The sequence below is a fragment of the Oncorhynchus mykiss genome, chromosome 3, assembly GCF_057628025.1.
Source record: "Oncorhynchus mykiss isolate SJ-2025 chromosome 3, ASM5762802v1, whole genome shotgun sequence".
NCBI lineage: Eukaryota > Metazoa > Chordata > Actinopteri > Salmoniformes > Salmonidae > Oncorhynchus > Oncorhynchus mykiss.
Genome location: NC_143024.1, coordinates 62,385,313 through 62,404,802, shown reverse-complemented (window position 1 = coordinate 62,404,802; position 19,490 = coordinate 62,385,313). Strand labels below are relative to the sequence as shown.

The 19,490-nt window shown below is 41.5% G+C and overlaps 1 protein-coding gene across 1 annotated transcript; it reads left to right on the top strand.

Annotated features, from left to right (window-relative positions):
* The first annotated feature begins 15 nt into the window (after positions 1–15).
* Positions 16–12,979, top strand: slc15a1a (solute carrier family 15 member 1a). The gene is made up of 23 exons (XM_021597256.3): positions 16–319; positions 522–553; positions 2,366–2,447; positions 2,622–2,763; positions 2,860–2,979; positions 3,135–3,234; positions 4,882–4,972; positions 5,132–5,215; positions 5,609–5,691; positions 5,836–5,922; positions 6,030–6,119; positions 6,225–6,269; positions 6,362–6,394; positions 6,480–6,568; positions 6,683–6,764; positions 10,102–10,221; positions 10,635–10,781; positions 10,877–10,923; positions 11,067–11,162; positions 11,329–11,440; positions 11,538–11,675; positions 11,859–11,966; positions 12,195–12,979. Exons 1-23 carry the CDS (start codon positions 313–315, stop codon positions 12,414–12,416), a joined length of 2,157 nt encoding a protein of 718 aa, XP_021452931.3. The 5' UTR covers positions 16–312; the 3' UTR covers positions 12,417–12,979.
* Positions 12,980–19,490: the final 6,511 nt, after the last annotated feature.

Sequence of the window (19,490 nt, the reverse complement as noted above, 5' to 3'; positions counted from 1 at the left end):
CTACTTGATTTCCTTATGAACCTTTCTCACAACAACATCGATGGAAGTAGTCTAGTAGTTTATTGACTGTAACGTTGTTTTGTATGATAGGGTATTATCTAATTATTAGCTAATTCGAAGTATTGACTCGCTCTCACCTTCCTGCCTCTGGTGTTCTCGCACAAGATAAAACCATAAAACAGCACTCTGGGATACCATTCCAGGGTCATGCCTCCTAGTCTTAGAGGCAGGAATCACTGTGTTAGCCTGGAAGGGATCACCTAAGGATACTAAACATTACAGGACGAAGAGCAGTCTCTATACACTGCCATCATGACAGGTCAGGCAACAAAATGCTATTAAAATTGCATCTGTTAAATGCTATTATGGATCTATGCTATTCAGATATCTGGCATTTTCTGATAGGCTTATGTTATTGGTGAAACAAAATGCATCTATTTAATTGTTACATCAGTACCCTGCTTAGATATCTAATATTTTATATATTTAACCTAATGGTTTTATTTCTCACACACAAAAAGATGAAGAGGATGTTAAGAAGAGCAAGTCAAAGGTAAGACTTCTAGTGCACTGTACATTGTCTGGATTCATTTATTTGTCAAGTGATGCTCTGAAACATAAATAAATACTCCAGAGATTAAGTTAACTAGCACCAATTGATAGAACACTATGCAACGCAATTCAAGCTTGCATGTTCAGCTACACTACATGACCGAAAGTATTTGGACACCTGCTTGTCGAACATCTCATTCCAAAATCATGAGCATTAATATGGAGTTGGTGCCCTTGCTGTTGGGAAGGCTTTCGACTAGATGTTGGAATTTTGCTGCTGGGACTTGCTATCCATTCAGCTACGAGCATTAGTGAGGTCCGGCACTGGTGTTGGGCAATTAGGCGATGTTCGCAGTCGACGTTCCAATTCATCCCAAAGGTGGGGTTGAGGGCTGTGCAGGCCAGTCAAGTTCTTCCACACCGATTGACAAATTATTTCTGGATAGTCTTTACTTTGTGCATGGTGGCATTGTTATGCTGAAACAAGAAAGGGCCTTCCCCAAACTGTTGCCAAAAAGTTGAAAGCACAGAATCGTCTAGAATGGAAATGCCAACTGACATTTACTCATGAGGTGCTGAACTGTTGCAGCCTCTGCAACCACCGTGATTATTGTTATTATTATTTGACCCTGATGGTCATCTATGAACTTTTGAACATCTTGGCCATGTACTGTTATAATCTCAACCCAGCACAGTCAGAAGAGGACTGGCCACCCCTCAGAGCCTGGTTCCTCTCTAGGTTCCTGCCTTTCTAGGGAGTTTTTCCAAGCCACTGTGCTACTACATCTGCATTGCTTGCTGTTCGGGGTTTTAAGTTGGGTTTCTGTATAGCACTTTGTGACATCGGCTAATGGAAAAAGGGCTTTATAAATAAATGTGATTGATTGATAGCATTAAGATTTCCCTTCACAGGATCTAAGAGGCCTAGCCCGAACCATGAAAAACAGCCACAGACTATTATTCCTCCTCCACCAAACTTTACAGTTGGCACTATGCATTCGGGCAGGTAGCATTCTCCTGGAATCCGCCAAACCAAGATTTGTCTGTCGGACTGCAAGATGGTGAAGCATGATTCATCATTCCAGAGAATACGTGTCAACTGCTACAGTGTCCAATGGCAGCGAGCTTTACACCACTTCAGCTGACGTTTGGCGTTGCACATGGGGATCTTAGGCTTGTGTGCTGCTGCTCGGCCATGGAAACCTTTTTCATGAAGCTCCCGACGAACAGTTCTTGTGCTGATGTTAATTCCAGAAACAGTTTGGAACTCGTTAGTGAGTGTTGCAACCGATGACCGACTATTTAAACGCTACGTGCTTCAGCACTCTGTGGTTCCGTTCTGTGAGCTTGTGTGTCCTACCACTTCGCAGCTGAGCCATTGTTGCTCCAAAACGTTTCCACTTCACAATAACAGGATTTACAGTTGACTGGGGGCAGTTCTAGCAGGGCAGAAATTTGACAAACTGACTTGTTGGAAAGGTGCCACGTTGAAAGTCACTGAGCTCTTCAGTAAGGCCATTCTACTGCCAATGTTTGTCTATTGAGATTGCATGGCTGTGTGCTCGATTTTATACACCTATCAGCAATGGGTGTGGCTGAAATAGCCGAATCCACTAATTTGAAGGGGTGTCCATATACTTTTGTTTGTATAGTGTATGTGTATTTCATTCAATATCATAGCTGTAAGGGAATCCTTATTTTTTAACTGCACTCTGCAATTTTAAAGTAAATAGGATTTTATTCAGATATAGTATAGATGAAGTTATAAAGATAGCAGAGTAATATGGCCCTTATTTTGTGTCTGTATGAACAGGAGGTATGTGGCTATCCCCTAAGCATATTCTTCATTGTTGTAAATGAGTTCTGCGAGAGATTCTCCTACTATGGCATGCGAGGTAAGAATATGACACAGTATCTACTACATGGGAGTAATCAACAGTTCTAACCCAGTGAGCAAAACTAGTTGAAAATATCTCATTTCAACGAGTTTTGCACACTGGGAATAACTACAGTGGCTTTGTGTAGTGCCCATCCTGAGGAGCTTCCCCTTCTCTCTCTCCTGTCCACAGCTGTGCTGGTGCTGTACTTCAGGTACTTCCTTCGGTTTGATGATGACCTGGCCACCTCCATCTACCACACCTTCGTGGCTCTGTGCTACCTGACTCCCATCCTGGGAGCCATTGTAGCAGACTCCTGGTTGGGCAAGTTTAAGTAAGTGACTGTTCGGAGTCTAGAACTAGGGTGTATTACAGAACAGGAATTTGTTCTTGCACTTTTAGCTAACACCTTGATTTCCCCTTCCTGTAGGACTATCATCTACTTGTCCATTGTCTATGCAATTGGCCAGGTTGTGATGGCAGTCAGCGCCATTCATGACATCACGGACACAGACAGAGATGGCACGCCAGACAACTTGACCTTGCATATGTGAGTCGTCCTCATTTAAAGTCAAGTTCATAGATTCGCTTCCGAAAAACACAAGTCACATACGAAGGCTTGCCGGAGTATGTCCTGACTCCACGGACTTTGTGAGGTGCTACTGAATCCATGGCCTAACAATGTTGCTCTGCCTCCACTCTCAGTGTGCTGTCCATGGTGGGCCTGCTCCTCATTGCGCTGGGTACAGGTGGTATCAAACCATGTGTTGCTGCTTTTGGAGGAGACCAGTTTCAGGACCACCAGGTTAGCAGAATAACTCCGTATTCGGGGGAATAACACCACCACTGTGTCTGTCTGTATCTTTGTCAGTAGGCAGAGATTTCCTCACTACAGCTACCAAGTCATTTTAATACCCACGAACACTGATGTTAACTTTGGAATGAAGAACATGTAGGAGAGCCTTTGCTCCTTTGATAAGTGTAATGTACATGTATCTCCTATGAGTGGCACATAATATACAGTACCAGTCAAAAGCTTGGACACCCACTGATTCATTTTGACTAGTTTCTACATTGTAGAATAATAGTGAAGACATCAACACTATGAAATAACACATATGGAATCATGTAGTAACAAAATAACTGTGAAACAAATCAAAATATATTTTAGATTCTTCAAAGTAGCCACCCTTTGTCTTGATGACAGCTTTGCATACTTGGCATTCTCTCAACCAGCTTCATGAGGTAGTCACCTGGAATGCGTTTCAATTAACAAGGTGTGCCTTGTTAAACGTTCATTTGTGGAATTTCTTTCCTTCGGTATTGTTGGGACAAGGTAGGGGTGGTATACAGAAGATAGTCCTATTTGGTAAAAGACCAAGTCCATATTATGGCAAGAACAGCTCAAATAAGCAAAGAGAAACGACATTCCATCATTGCTTTAAGACATGAAGGCAGTCAATCTGGAACATTTCAAGAACTTTGAAAGTTTCTTTAATTAAATGCAGTCGCAAACACCATCAAGCGCTATGATGAAACTGGCTCTCATGAGGACCACAACAGGAAAGGAAGACCCAGAGTTACATCTTCTGCTGAGGATGAGTTCATTAGAGTTATCAGCCTCAGAAATCGGCAGTTAACTGCACCTCAGATTGCAGCCCAAATAAATACTTCACGGAGTTCAGGTAACAGACACATCTCAACATCAACTGTTCAGAGGAGACTGAGTGAATCAGCCCTTCATGGTCTTTGTAAGACACAGAGTTGGTGAACGGGTGATCTCCGCATGTGTGGTTCCAACCATGAAGCTTGGAGGAAGTGGTGTTGGGGTGCTTTGCTGGTGACACTGTCTGTGATTTATTTAGAATTCAAGGCACACATAACCAGCATGGCTAACACAGCATTCTGCAGCGATACGCCATCCCATCTGGTTTGCTCATTTGTTTTTCAACAGGACAATGACACGACACACCTCCAGGCTGTGTAAGGGCTATTTGACCAAGAAGGAGAGTGAAGGAGTGCTGCATCAGATGACCTCCACAGTCACCCGACCTCAACCCAATTGAGATGGTTTGGGATGAGTTGGACCGCAGAGTTAAGGAAAAGCAGCCAACAAGTGCTCTGCAAATGTGGGAACTCCTTCAAGACTGTTGTAAAAGCATTCCAGGTGAAGTTGGTTGAGAGAATGCCAACAGTGTGCAAAGGTGTCATCAAAGCAAAGGGTGGCTACTTTGAATAATGTCCAAAAACAAATCAAAATATATTTTATATAACACTTTTTTGGTTACTACATGATTCCAGATGTGTTATTTCATAGTTTTTATGTCTTCACTATTATTCTACAATGTAAAAATAAACAAAAACCCTTGAATGAGTAGGTGTGTCCAAACTTTTGACTGGTACAGTACAAACTTTACACACGATACAAATCTAGTCCTTTTTATTTTTGCAGGCAAAACAGAGGAGCACTTTCTTCTCGGTTTTCTACCTGTGTATCAATGGTGGGAGTCTCCTGTCTACTATCATTACACCAATCCTCAGAGGTAGGGGAAATGTCCAAGCCAGGCCAGGCTATGTATAATAACTCCCTCAATGTCGTCTGAAGATATTACCACAAATCTGCATAAATAACTATTTAATACACAACACAAGTGCAGCTAGTGTATGGATGAGTGATGTCTGTGCTGTGTCCCTGTGTTTAGGCCAGGAGTGTGGCATCCACAGCCAGCAGAAGTGTTACCCTCTGGCCTTCGGTGTCCCTGCTGCGCTCATGGTGGTCGCCCTTGGTTAGTGTCTCTACCATCTTCTTTATTCTACCTACAGATGTAGGATCTTAATTTGACCTATATTGTCAAAGCCAATTAAATCCTGCAGCAACAGGATTTGAATGTTCAGTCTGTAATTTTTCTTGATCAGTGGTCATACTATTAGCCGGGCAAAAGTAGACTGCAGGAAAAGTTCAATACTGTTAATATAACCATGTGTTAGTGTGGGTTTTCAGTGAATTTATGTAAATCACGAAGCTCGTCTGCATTTCCTGCGGTGAAAGAAATCTCTCAGCAACAAAAGTGATCAAATTAAGATCTTACCTTGTCCCATGGTTTTGCTGTAATATTTATTCTGATAAAGAGTATAAAAATGTAGTTTTGACGGTACTGTTTTGCTGTTTGTCCCTACAGTTGTGTTCATAATTGGAAGTGGTATGTACCATAAGACTGAACCGCAGGGAAACATAATGCTGGATGTGTGTAAATGTATTGGGGTAAGTCATAACATTATCTAGTACCAGCATTCAGCATAATTGCATCAACTTTCACAACAATGTGTAAAATGACTGGTGGAATCTTCCCTGCAGCCACTCTGGTGTTTCTGAAAGGATAATTTCTGTGTCTGCTCATCTTTACAGTTTGCAATAAAGAACCGCTTCAGGCACAGGAGTAGCTCCTACCCGAAGAGAACGCACTGGATGGACTGGGCCGAAGAGAAACACGAGGTAGGTTATCTACACTGCAAACTATACAGTACTATCTAAATGGCATGTTCGGTCTCAAATATATGAATAACACCTCATATTGTCTTTCTCTCTTTTTGTGCTTGTAGAAACTCCTCATTGCTCAGATAAAGATGGTGCTGAAGGTCCTATTTCTGTACATTCCCCTTCCAATGTTTTGGACCCTATTTGACCAAAAGGTATCCGAGATACGTTGGTAGATAATCTAGTTTGTCCTGCAATATGTGATGTAACTTGTAATATCCATATGGTATAATCAAGTAAAACGTTCTGCTCCCTCACAGGGCTCTAGGTGGACTCTTCAGGCCACCACTATGGATGGGAACTTTGTACGTTTTCAAAAACATCCCACTGTAAAAAGTCAACTAAAGCTACAATTTGCAAGTTGTTCATGTTCGTAATGACCTTGCTCTCTTTCCAGGGATCACTCATTCTGCAGCCTGATCAAATGCAGGTAAGTTAGAGGTACTTTATGGTTCCTGGTTGTTTTCATCCATGGCTAAATGCACTTCTTACCATAGAAACCATCTTTTTGACAGACTGTCAACCCTATCCTGATCCTGACTCTGGTACCGATCATGGACAGTGTGGTGTACCCATTGATAAAGAAATGTGGCCTGAACTTCACGTAAGTTCTACTTAAAGAAAATGATAAATCAAATGCCTGTACAGTATCTACAAAACAGTGAAGAGGCAGGTGTAAGCATGCTTAGGAATCTAACCATGAACCTTTCCTCAACAGTCCTTTGAGGAGAATGACAGTGGGGATGTTTTTGGCAGCCATGGCCTTTGTTGCCGCAGCTTTGGTACAGATCCAGATTGATGTAAGTGTGTACAATACATACATTGTGTGGCAGTTTGTTTCTGGTTTAGTAAAGTATTATTTGATGCTATCATGGCCTTGTATGGCTAGGAATAGATGTAGCATTGTTGAAAGCAGAAACAGTCTAGAACCCGGGCTACAGGAAATCTATATTATGACGAAGTCAAAATTGAGAGTATCCCATTTTGACCCTCTTAATGGCAATACTTTCACTGTCTATAGAATTGGAATGCATAAAAAAGAGATTATGTTATTTGCTAAATCCTTACTTGTACCCAGAGCCATATACTAACATATATCTATCTACAGTTGAAGTCGGAAGTTTACATACACATATTTTGGAGTCATTAAAACTCGTTTTTCAACCACTCCACAAATGTCTTGTTAACAAACTATAGTTTTGGCAAGTCGGTTAGGACATCTACTTTGTGTATGACACAAGTACTTTTTCCAACAATTGTTTACAGACAGATTATTTCACTTATAATTCACTGTATCACAATTCCAGTGGGTCATAAGTTTACATACACTAAGTTGATGTCATGGCTTTAGAAGCTTCTGATATGCTAATTGACATAATTTAAGTCAATTTGAGGTGTACCTGTGGATGTACTTCAAGGCCTACCTTCAAACTCAGTGCCTCTTTGCTTGGCTTCATGGGAAAATCAAAAGAAATCAGCCAAGACCTCAGAAAAAAAATTGTAGACCTCTGGAAGTCTGGTTCATCCTTGGGAGCAATTTCCAAATGCCTGAAGGTACCATGTTCATCTGTACAAACAATAGTATGCAACACCATGTGACCACGCAGCCGTCATATCGCTCAGGAAGGAGAGACATTCTGTCTTCTAGAGATGAATGTACTTTGGTGCAAAAAGTGCAAATCAATCCCAGAACAACAGCAAAGGACCTTGTGAAGATGTTGGAGGAAAAAGGTACAAAAGTATCTACAGTGCCTTGCGAAAGTATTCGGCCCCCTTGAACTTTGCGACCTTTTGACACATTTCAGGCTTCAAACATAAAGATATAAAACTGTATTTTTTTGTGAAGAATCAACAACAAGTGGGACACAATCATGAAGTGGAATGACATTTATTGGATATTTCAAACTTTTTTAATAAATCAAAAACTGAATAATTGGGTGTGCAAAATTATTCAGCCCCCTTAAGTTAATACTTTGTAGCGCCACCTTTTGCTGCGATTACAGCTGTAAGTCGCTTGGGGTATGTCTCTATCAGTTTTGCACATCGAGAGACTGACATTTTTTTTCCCATTCCATTGTAGATTTTGCTTTATGTTTTGGATCATTGTCTTGTTGGAAGACAAATCTCCGTCCCAGTCTCAGGTCTATTGTAGACTCCATCAGGTTTTCTTCCAGAATGGTCCTGTATTTGGCTCCATCCATCTTCCCATCAATTTTAACCATCTTCCCTGTCCCTGCTGAAGAAAAGCAGGTCCAAACTATGATGCTGCCACCACCATGTTTGACAGTGGGGATGGTGTGTTCAGTGTGATGAGCTGTGTTGCTTTTACGCCAAACATAACGTTTTGCATTGTTGCCAAAAAGTTCAATTTTGGTTTCATCTAACCAGAGCACCTTCTTCCACATGTTTGGTGTGTCTCCCAGGTGGCTTGTGGCAAACTTTAAACAACACTTTTTATGGATATCTTTAAGAAATGGCTTTCTTCTTGCCACTCTTCCATAAAGGCCAGATTTGTGCAATATACGACTGATTGTTGTCCTATGGACAGAGTCTCCCACCTCAGCTATAGATCTCTGCAGTTCATCCAGAGTGATCATGGGCCTCTTGGCTGCATCTCTGATCAGTCTTCTCCTTGTATGAGCTGAAAGTTTAGAGGGACGGCCAGGTCTTGGTAGATTTGCAGTGGTCTGATACTCCTTCCATTTCAATATTATCGCTTGCACAGTGCTCCTTGGGATGTTTAAAGCTTGGGAAATCTTTTTGTATCCAAATCCGGCTTTAACAACACAACAGTATCTCGGACCTGCCTGGTGTGTTCCTTGTTCTTCATGATGCTCTCTGCGCTTTTAACGGACCTCTGAGACTATCACAGTGCAGGTGCATTTATACGGAGACTTGATTACACACAGGTGGATTGTATTTATCATCATTAGTCATTTAGGTCAACATTGGATCATTCAGAGATCCTCACTGAACTTCTGGAGAGAGTTTGCTGCACTGAAAGTAAAGGGGCTGAATAATTTTGCACGCCCAATTTTTCAGTTTTTGATTTGTTAAAAAAGTTTGAAATATCCAATAAATGTCGTTCCACTTCATGATTGTGTCCCACTTGTTGTTGATTCTTCACAAAAAAATACAGTTTTATATTTTTATGTTTGAAGCCTGAAATGTGGCAAAAGGTCGCAAAGTTCAAGGGGGCCGAATACTTTCGCAAGGCACTGTATATCCACAGTAAAACGAGTCCTATATTGACATAACCTGAAAGGCCGCTCAGCAAGGAAGAAGCCACTACTCCAAAACCGCCATAAAAAAGCCAGACTACGGTTTGCAACTGCACATGGGGACAAAGATCGCACTTTTTGGAGAAATGTACTCTGGTCTGATGAAACAAAAATAGAACTGTTTGGCCATAATGACCATCGTTATGTTTGGAGGAAAAAGGGGGAGGCTTGCTGCAGGAGGGACTGGTGCACTTCACAAAATAGATGGCATCATGAGGTAGGGAAATTATGTGGATATACTGAAGCAACATCTCAAGACATCAGTCAGGAAGTGAAAGCTTGGTCGCAAATGGGTCTTCCAAATGGACAATGACCCTAAGCATACTTCCAATCCAAAGTTGTGGCAAAATGGCTTAAAATAAAGTCAAGGTACTGGAGTGGCCATCACAAAACCCTGACCTCAATCCTATAGAAAAGTTGTGGGCAGAACTGAAAAAGCTTGTGCGTGCAAGGAGGCCTACAAACCTGACTCAGTTACATCACCTCTGTCAGGAGGAATGGGCCAAAATTCACCCAACTGATTGTGGGAAGCTTGTGGAAGGCTACCTGAAACGTTTGACCCAAGTTAAACAATTAAAGGCCATGCTACCAAATACTAATTGAGTGCATGTAAACGTCTGACCCACTGGGAATGTGATGAAAGCTGAAATAAATAATTATCTCTACTATTATTCTGACATTTCACATTCTTAAAATAAAGTGGTGATCCTAACTGAGCGAAGACAGGGAATTTTTACTAGGATTAAATGTCAGGAATTTTGAAAAACGTATTTTAAATGGATTCGGCTAAGGTGTCTGTAAACTTCCGACTTCAACTGTATATATAAATATATGACTCTGCTTGTATCTATTTCAGAAAACCTTGCCAACCTTCCCATCATCCTCCCAGAGCCAATTAAAATTACTCAACATGGGCAGTATCCCCCTGACAGTTACCTTACCCAATAATGATCCATTCGTCATTGAAGCAGCTACGGTAAACCATCTTGAGGAGGTTATCTTAGGCATTCATATCACAAAACCTGACTGTATTGGCAGAAATCTTACACAGATGTTGATGTCTACTAGAATAATATATTTTACATGTTTTATTTAACCTTTATTTGATCAGGGAGTCATACTGAGAGAAAGGCCTCTTTTACAGATGAGCCCTGAATTACAGAATTTACACACATCAAAATAGAAATACAAAATGCAAGCAGAAAGAAAAAAACAAAGCCATTCATCAAGTAATGGTTTAAGTAGAATGGTGAAGTTATGATCAGCCAAAACATTACATTAAGACATTTATCATTTGTAGTAACTTTTCTAATTGAACCAAGTGCTTCACTGTAACTGTCAAGTGTTTATATCTTGTTGTGGAACTGACTCCACTCATATATTTTACAGGCTAGTGCAAATTACCTTACATTTGAGGAAGAAAGCATCCAAGTTTCATTTCAGAGTCCTGCAATATCTAGGACTATTTCCTTAGCAAAGAACAAGCGGCAAACACTTCTAATTCCCTCAAACCTCAGTGCCCCAATGTGGGAGGTGGTAAGTACATACCTACTATTGCACCCTCATAAAAGTACAATATTAACATCATGATCATTAAGTCAATATACATTTTCTCTGATCCTCTGTTGCAGACTGATGATGTGATGGCAAAGCCAGAGCAAGGGGCCAATGCAATCAGGTAAATTTGGATGCATTTCCCAAAGTTGTTTGCCGAGATGACCGAAATGAACATACATTTCCAGATAATCTATAGCCATTCATGGTTAACTTGGATGTGTTTTTTTTATGCTCTTTCTCAACTCTATGTGTATTCATTTCCAGATTTGTTAATGGTATAGCTGGAGCGGTGAATGTGTCAACCTTTGGAAGCATTGACTACTCCTCTGCTTCCAACTACTCTCTCATATCAAATGGAAAGTAAGGAATGAATTATTGATTATACTTGCAAATATGCAGTATAATCAAGAGGATGACATAAAGAATATGCAGCTAAATCCTTAAAATGTGTATTTAGCTGATTTTGCTTACGTTATAAGACTCACAAACACAGATTCCCAAAGCATCTCTTCTTACTCATTTCCAGAGCCACCTTCACCATAACCAATGGTGTGAACACTTGTGAATACTCCAGAGAATTTGGATTTGGGAGTTCTTACACTCTGCTTATCCCCAGTCATTTTGTATGGGGCCCGACTGTAAGTTTCACTCCTTCTACGTGTCACTTAATAATACAGTGATATATCCCATAATCAGCTTCAGTAAATTACAGTTTTGATTGTCTCTTTTATATAGTGCTCGGAATCCATTTCTGGGGTTGAGGATATCCAGCCCAACTCCTTCCATATGGGCTGGCAGATCCCACAGTACTTCCTCATTACCTGTGGAGAGGTGGTGTTCTCTGTTACTGGCCTGGAGTTCTCTTATTCCCAGGTGAAGCACACACACCCTTATTAGTCGACATTTAGTCATATGTTAGACCTGAACTTGAATACTTCTGATCTGCCCAACAACAGGGGAAAGTATAAAGTAATCTCTTGAATTTTCAGTTGTAAAATAATGGGTGGCTGTACAATTGACAGCATAATTTACCAAGCGATATATCTTTCTTCAAAGGCACCGAGCAACATGAAGGCAGTGCTACAAGCAGGCTGGCTGTTCACTGTAGCTATTGGCAACTTTATTGTCCTTATTGTGGCTGAGATTGCACAGATCGAAGAACAGGTACAGTGCCACTACACTACACTCTCCTGATAACTCTCTCATTCTATGTCCTCTGAGGACACACTCATAGCCCTCTTGCGGCACGTTGTTTGCGTATTGGGAAAGCCAGCCCTGACTCTATGGGTGAAAGAGTTGAAGTCTTCAGTGCCCATGAATCATACCTCAAAGGCCAGATCTGATGATGTAAATATGTGACGTGTCAAATCTTTGTGTTTTTTCCTCCTGCAGTGGGCAGAGTTTGTCCTCTTCGCCTCCCTCCTAGTGGCAGTGTGTGTCATCTTCTCCATCATGGCCTATTTCTATACCTACATGGACCCTGCAGAGATCGAGGCTCAGTTCAGGGACAAAGATGGTACGGAGGAATCAGACAAAGAGGAGCTTCAAATGCAGAAGAAAGATTTCGTAGACCATCACAATGAAGATGATGAAGCCAAACAATCAAAAATGTAAATTTGCATAAGTGTGTGTGTGTGTGTGTGTGTGTGTGTGTGTGTGTGTGTGTGTGTGTGTGTGTGTGTGTGTGTGTGTGTGTGTGTGTGTGTGTGTGTTGCATGTGTGTGTGTGTTGCGTGAGCGTGTGTGTGAGCGTGCGAGCGAGAGAAAGAGACTGAGTGAAAGAGAGAAGGGGCAAGAGAAAGAAAGAACATGAATACCAATTGTATTATATTATAGTTTTGATATGCACAAAATAACTGCTCCAAGTATGGTGCAGAGAGGGAAAAGGACATTTTTACTACATTTAAATACACTTAAATTCCAGACTTGTTTTAAGCTTTCGGCTGTGAGAGAAAACAACAAAACATTACAAATGGAACAATCTGTTTTTTAAAAAAACTGTAAAACATCCCAATGTCCATCGATCAGGATTAATTTTGCATGATTATACTGTATAGGTTGCATTGTTATTAATATAGAAGTTAGTGTGTATTAATAAAAAGCAAGATTTTCTAAACATTTAATTATATAACTGGAAAACAAATCTGTCATTGCTTAAATAAACATGAAAAAGACACATTTTTATCGTGGCTCTCATTTAGGCTCACTTATATTCATCTGTGGCTTGGGCATAATACAATTTATAGTCCATGTGATTTGCCTTAGACTATAACATACATTTTTTAAAGAGGACTGGGTTTTCACAGGCCAATCATTTATGATTAAACTACTTTTTGGGACATAATGAGACAATATGTGTCAGATAACATACATTAGGCCAACTCATATTCTGCTCTTCTTCAATGCATTTGATTCATATCATAATGTTTCTTTAGACATTACTGAACTACAGTTGAAGTCGGAAGTTTACATACACTTAGATTGGAGTCATTAAAACTTGTTTTTTAACCACTCAACAAATGTCTTGTTAACAAACTATAGTTTTGGCAAGCCGGTTAGGACATCTACTTTGTGCATGACACAAGTCATTTTTCCAACAATTGTTTACAGATGATTTCACTTATAATTCACTGTATCACAGTTCCAGTGGGTCAGAAGTTTACATACACAAAGTTGACTGTGCCTTTAAACAGCTTGGAAAATTCCAGAAAATGATGTCATGGCTTTAGAAGCTTCTGATAGGCTAATTGACATAATTTGAGTCTATTGGAGGTGCACCTGTGGATGTATTTCAAGGCCTACCTTCAAACTCAGTGCCTCTTTGCTTGGCATCATGGGAAAATCAAAATAAATCAGCCAAGACCTCAGAAAAAAAACTGTGCCCCTCCACAAGTCTGGGTCATCCTTGAGAGCAATTTCCAAACGCCTGAAGGTACCATGTTCATCTGTACAAACAATAGACACCATGGGACCACGCAGCCGTGGAAGGAGATGCGTTCTTTGGTGCAAAAAGTGCATATCAATCCCAGAAAAACAGCAAAGGACCTTGTGAAGATGCTGTATATAGCCTCATAACTGTTATGTCATTTTCTTGTGTTACTTTTTGATTGGATTTTTTTACTTGAGTTTATTTAGAAAACATTTTACTGTATTGTTGGTTAAGGGCTTGTAAGTAAGCATTTCACGGTAAGGTCTACACTTGTTGTATTCTGCGCATGTGATAAATACAATTGGATTTGATTGTCATGCAAAAGCCTGCCGTGACCCTTAATTAACAAACACGTTTAGCATCTCCAGGGGCCTCTTTTATCAACCGTGCAAAGGCACAAGTCTGCGTAAACCATGCGTGGGATCATTTCCATGCAAAGTGTGAGATATATCAATATAAATGTTTGCTTGTGAGTGTGAGTACATTTAAGCACAGCCACGACCATGTGTAGGCACAGTGCCAAGTGGTGGAATAAGAGAACGGCTTGTCAAGAATGGGAAGAACATGTTGAAAATGTGGGAAATTGTTAGAGTAATAAAAAACAAATTTAATGGATTTACTTGTATTTCCATTGTGAATGCCTGATCTTGCTCTGTTGGAAGATTTGGCACACGTTGCATTTTTCAGTGTGTGTGAGCCTGAGAACAATTGGTATTTATCAACGTTATCTCCTACCAGTGTGCATAAGGTCGTAGGATTGTTTGAAAAATCTGACTTTTTCTATGCCTATGAACATTCTAAATTCCATTCATAAGTAGTATTTTAGAATAGTTTCTACGCAATTATGATTGCACACAAGCAGCTTTGAACATCTACATTTAAAAACATGGAACATCTACATTTAATAAAGTATAATAAATAAATGTAATATACATTATCACAATAAATCCATGAAATCCAGTTGAAGTCAGAAGTTTACATACACCTTAGCCAAATACATTTAAACTCAGTTTTTCACAATTCCTGACATTTAATCCTAGTAAAAATTAGGTCAGTTAGGATCACCATTTTATTTTAAGAATATGAAATGTCCGAATAATAGTAGAGAGAATGATTTATTTCAGCTTTTATTGCTTTCATCACATTCCCAGTGGGTCAGAAGTTTACATGCACTCAATTCGTATTTGGTAGCATTCCCTTAAAATTGTTTAACTTGGGTCAAACGTTTCGGGTAGCCTTCCACAAGCTTCCCACAATCAGTTGGGTGAATTTTGGCAGATTCCTCCTAACAGAGCTGGAGTAACTGAGTCATGTTTGTAGGCCTCCTTGCTCACACACGCTTTTTCAGTTCTGCCCACAAATGTTCAATAGGACTGAGGTCAGGTCTTTGTGATGGCCACTCCAAATCCTTGACTTTGTTGTCCTTAAGCCATTTTGCCACAACTTTGGAAGTTAGGACTGAGGTCAGGTCTTTGTGATGGCCACTCCAAATCCTTGACTTTGTTGTCCTTAAGCCATTTTGCCACAACTTTGGAAGTGTGCTTGGGGTCATTGTCCATTTGGAAGACCCCTTTGCGGCCAAGCTTTAACTTCCTGACTGATGTCTTGAGATGTTGCTTCAATATATCCACATCATTTTCCTACCTCATGATGCCATCTATTTTGTGAAGTGCACCAGTCCCTCCTGCAGCAAGGCACCCCCACAATATGATGCTGCCACCCCCGTACTTCAAATCAAATTCAAATCAAACATATTTATATAGCCCTTCGTACATCAGCTGATATCTCAAAGTGCTGTACAGAAACCCAGCCTAAAACCCCAAACAGCAAGCAATGCAGGTGTAGAAGCACGGTGGTACTTCACGGTTGGGATGGTGTTCTTCGTCTTGCAAGCATCCCCCTTTTTCCTCCAAACATAACGATAGACATTATGGCCAAACAGTCCTATTTTTGTTTCATCAGACCAGAGGAATGTATGATCTTTGTCCCCATGTGCAGTTGCAAACCGTAGTCTGGCTTTTTTATGGTGGGTTTGAAGCAGTGGCTTCTTCCATGTTGAGCGGCCTTTCAGGTTATGTTGATATAGGACTCAATTTACTGTGGATATAGATACATTTGTACTGGTTTTCTCCAGCATCTTCACAAGGTCCTTTGCTGTTTTTCTGGGATTGATTTGCACTTTTTGCACCAAAGAACGCATCTTCTTCCTGAGCGGAGGTACCGAGTCAATGTGCAGGGTACAGGTTAGTCAAGGTCATTTGTAAAGTGACGGTGCATAGATAATATACAGCGAATAGCATGTAAATAGTTTGGGTGGCCATTTGATTAGTTTAGTTGTCCAGCAGTCTTATGGCTTGAGGGTAGAAGCTGTTAAGGAGCCTTTTGGTCCTAGACTTGGCGCTCCGGTACCGCTTGCTGTGGGAACAGTCTATGTATGACTTGGGTGACTGAAGTCTTTGACAATTTTTGGGCCTTCCATGTCGCCAGTGATGTACTGGGCCGTACACACTACCCTGTAGCCCCTTACGGTCAGATGCCAAGCATTTGCCAGACCAGGCGGTGATGCAACCAGGACACTCTCGATGGTGTAGCTGTAGAACTTTTTGAGGATCTGGGGACCCATGCCGGGGAAAAGGTGTTGTCGTGCCCTCTTCACAACTGTCTTGGTGTGTTTGGATCATGATAGTTTGTTGGTGATGTGGAAACCAAGGAACTTGAAACTCTCGACCCGCTCCACTTCAGTCCCATCAATGTTAATGGGGGCCTGTTCAGCCCTCCTTTTTGTATAGTCCACAATCAGCTAATTTGTCTTGCTCACATTGAGAGAGAGGTTGTTGTCCTGGCACCACACTGCCAGTTCTCTGACCTCCTCCCTATAGGCTGTCTCATCATTGACAGTGATCAGGTCTACTACTGTTGTGTCGTCAGCCAACTTAATGATGGAATTGGAGTTGTGCTTGGCAACGCAGTCGTGGGTGAACAGGGAGTACAGGAGGGGACTAAGCACGCATCCCTGAGGGACCCCAGGGTTGAGGATCAGTGTGGCAGATGTTGTTGCCTAACCTTACCACCTGGGGGAGGCCCATCAGGAAGTCCAGGATCCAGTTGCAGAGGGAGGTGTTTAGTCCCAATGTCCTTAGCTTCGTGATGAGCTTTGTTGGCACTATGGTGTTGAACGCTGAGCTGTAGTCAATGAAAAGCATTCTCACATAGGTGAGAATTAGTCCAGGTGTGAAAGGGCAGTTTGGAGTGCGATTGAAATGGCATCATCTGTGAATCTGTTGGGGCGGTATGGGAATTTGAGTGGGTCTAGGGTTTCTGGCATGATGGTGTTGATGTAACCCATGACCAGCCTTTCAAAGCACTTCATGGCTACCGACGTGAGTGCTACAAGGCGGTAATCATTTAGCCAGGTTACCTTCGCTTTCTTGGCCACAGGGACTATGGTGATCTGTTTGAAACATGTAGGTATTACAGACTTTGCCAGGAAGAGATTGAAAATGTCAGTGAAGACACTTGCCAGTTGGTCTGCACATGCTTTGAGTACACATCTGGTAATCCATCTGGCCCCATGGCTTTGTGAATGTTGACCTGTTTAAAGGTTTTGCTCACATCGGCTACGGAGAGCGTGATCACATAGTCGTCCAGAACAGCTGGTGCTCTCATGCATGCTTCAGTGTTGCTTGCCTCAAAGCGAGCATAATTTAATAAAAAATACAATGTATGCATGGTCCGAAAATGTGGTCGGAGGCTTTGTATGGAGGTTGTGATGCAATTGCAGAGCCTCCGGAGGCATGCAGAGGCTAAACCGAGCTCCGTACCTCATCGCTGTGCGTTTCTCAAATTTTGTAACATTGCGGAAGGTTCTGTATAGCTCCGCATTGACATGATTGGTTGATGGTAGGTGAGGGCGGGAGGTCTTGTATAAACGAAAACTCACTTCCTTGACAACTTCCTTGAAGCTCAAGTATGAATGCCCTGACTTATGCAGAGGTCATTTTACCGTAAAAGCTGCATGGCCAAAGCAGATGTCAGATTGACCATTCACTTTTGTATGACAATAACTGGCTGACAAAATTTCATGACTGCCACAGCCTTAGCCACGATACGTCTGGAAATCGCAGGATAGGTGAGGGGCCGAGCAGACAGGTTGCAATGTGAGAAAACTCATGTAATCTGAGCATGCAGATCGCAGACTTCAGGATGACAAGATTATGCAGACAATTTGCATATTATTGCTCCCAAAATGTCAAAATTTTTGTCATAGTCTAATGTATGCCTAGGGGCTCTTTTCAATCGGGACCGAGGAAGTTCAGCGTTACTGTGATTGAAATTTAAAGACAATGATCCCGTGTTAGAAAAGACTGGATTCATTGTAAACGTGGCATATGTTGGCTCAATCATAAATTAATTTAACATGTATTATCAGGTATCAAGGTAAGACCCAGATGCAGACCGTGTTGAAGTAACAATGTTTATTACAGCGACAGGGGCAACGGTACAGGACGGCAGGCAGGCTCAGGGTCAGGTCAGGCAGAGGTCGGTAGTACAGAGGTGGGGCAAAGGTACAGGACGGCAGTCACGGGCAGGCAGAGTGGTCAGGCAGGTGGGTACAGGGTCAGGACAGGCAAGGGTCAAAAACCAGGAGCACGAGAAAAGAAAGACTGGGGAAAAGCAGGAGCTGACACAAAAACGTTGGTTGGCTTGACAAACAAGACGAACTGGCAACAGACAAACAGAGCACACAGGTATAAATACACTGGGGAAGATGGGTGACACCTGACACATGGAGGGGGTTGGAGACAGTCACAAAGGCAGGTGAAACAGATCACGGTGTGACAATTTATATCTATAACGTTTCAGAGATACAGATTGAATAGAGCCCTACTAAGAGATTTCACTGTCTTTCAGTTCATCAAGTGGTGGGTCTCCTTCAATTTCTTTGCAATACTTAAGCCAACCTGCTAGCTACTGTAACATTGCTACTGACTCAAGGAAGTCAACGCACATCCACACTAGCTAGCTGTGTTAACTAGTTTATTAAATTACTAGCTATCCAACTATGGGAAGACATAAGGTATTGAATCATTTGCACCAGAAAGAGGCCCGCTGATAAGGCCAATCTATTGAGCCATACACTGAGTGTACACAACATTAAAGTAAGGACACCTGCTCTTTCCATAACATAGACTGACCAGGTGAATCCAATAATCCCTTATTGATGTCGCTTGTTAAATCCACTTCAATCAGTGTAGATGAAGGGGAGGAGCCTGGGTTAAATAATGATTTTTAAACCTTAAAACAATTGAGACATGGATTGTGTATGTGTGCCATTCAGGGTGAATGGGCAAGATGAAAGATTTCAGTGTCTTTGAACTGGGTGTGGTAGTAGGTGCAAGGTGCATTGGTTTGAGTGTGTCAAAAACTGCAGTGCTGCTGGGTTTTTCACGCTCAACAGTTTCCCCTGTGTATCAAGAATAGTCTACCACACAAAGGACATCCAGCCAACTTGACACAACTGTGGGAATTATTGGCATCAACATGGGCCAGCATTTTTGTGGAATGCTTTCAACACCTTGTAGAGCATGTCGCGACGGACTGAGGCTGTTCTGAGGGCAAAAACTCAATATTAGGATGGTGTTCCTAATGTTTTCTACACAGTGTAGATGTGCAAAGAAGGCAGTGTCTGGTATGCTGATGTTTTAATCATGCAGTCTTGTAGATTGTATTATTCTTGTCAAGCGTTGCTTCACTCATATC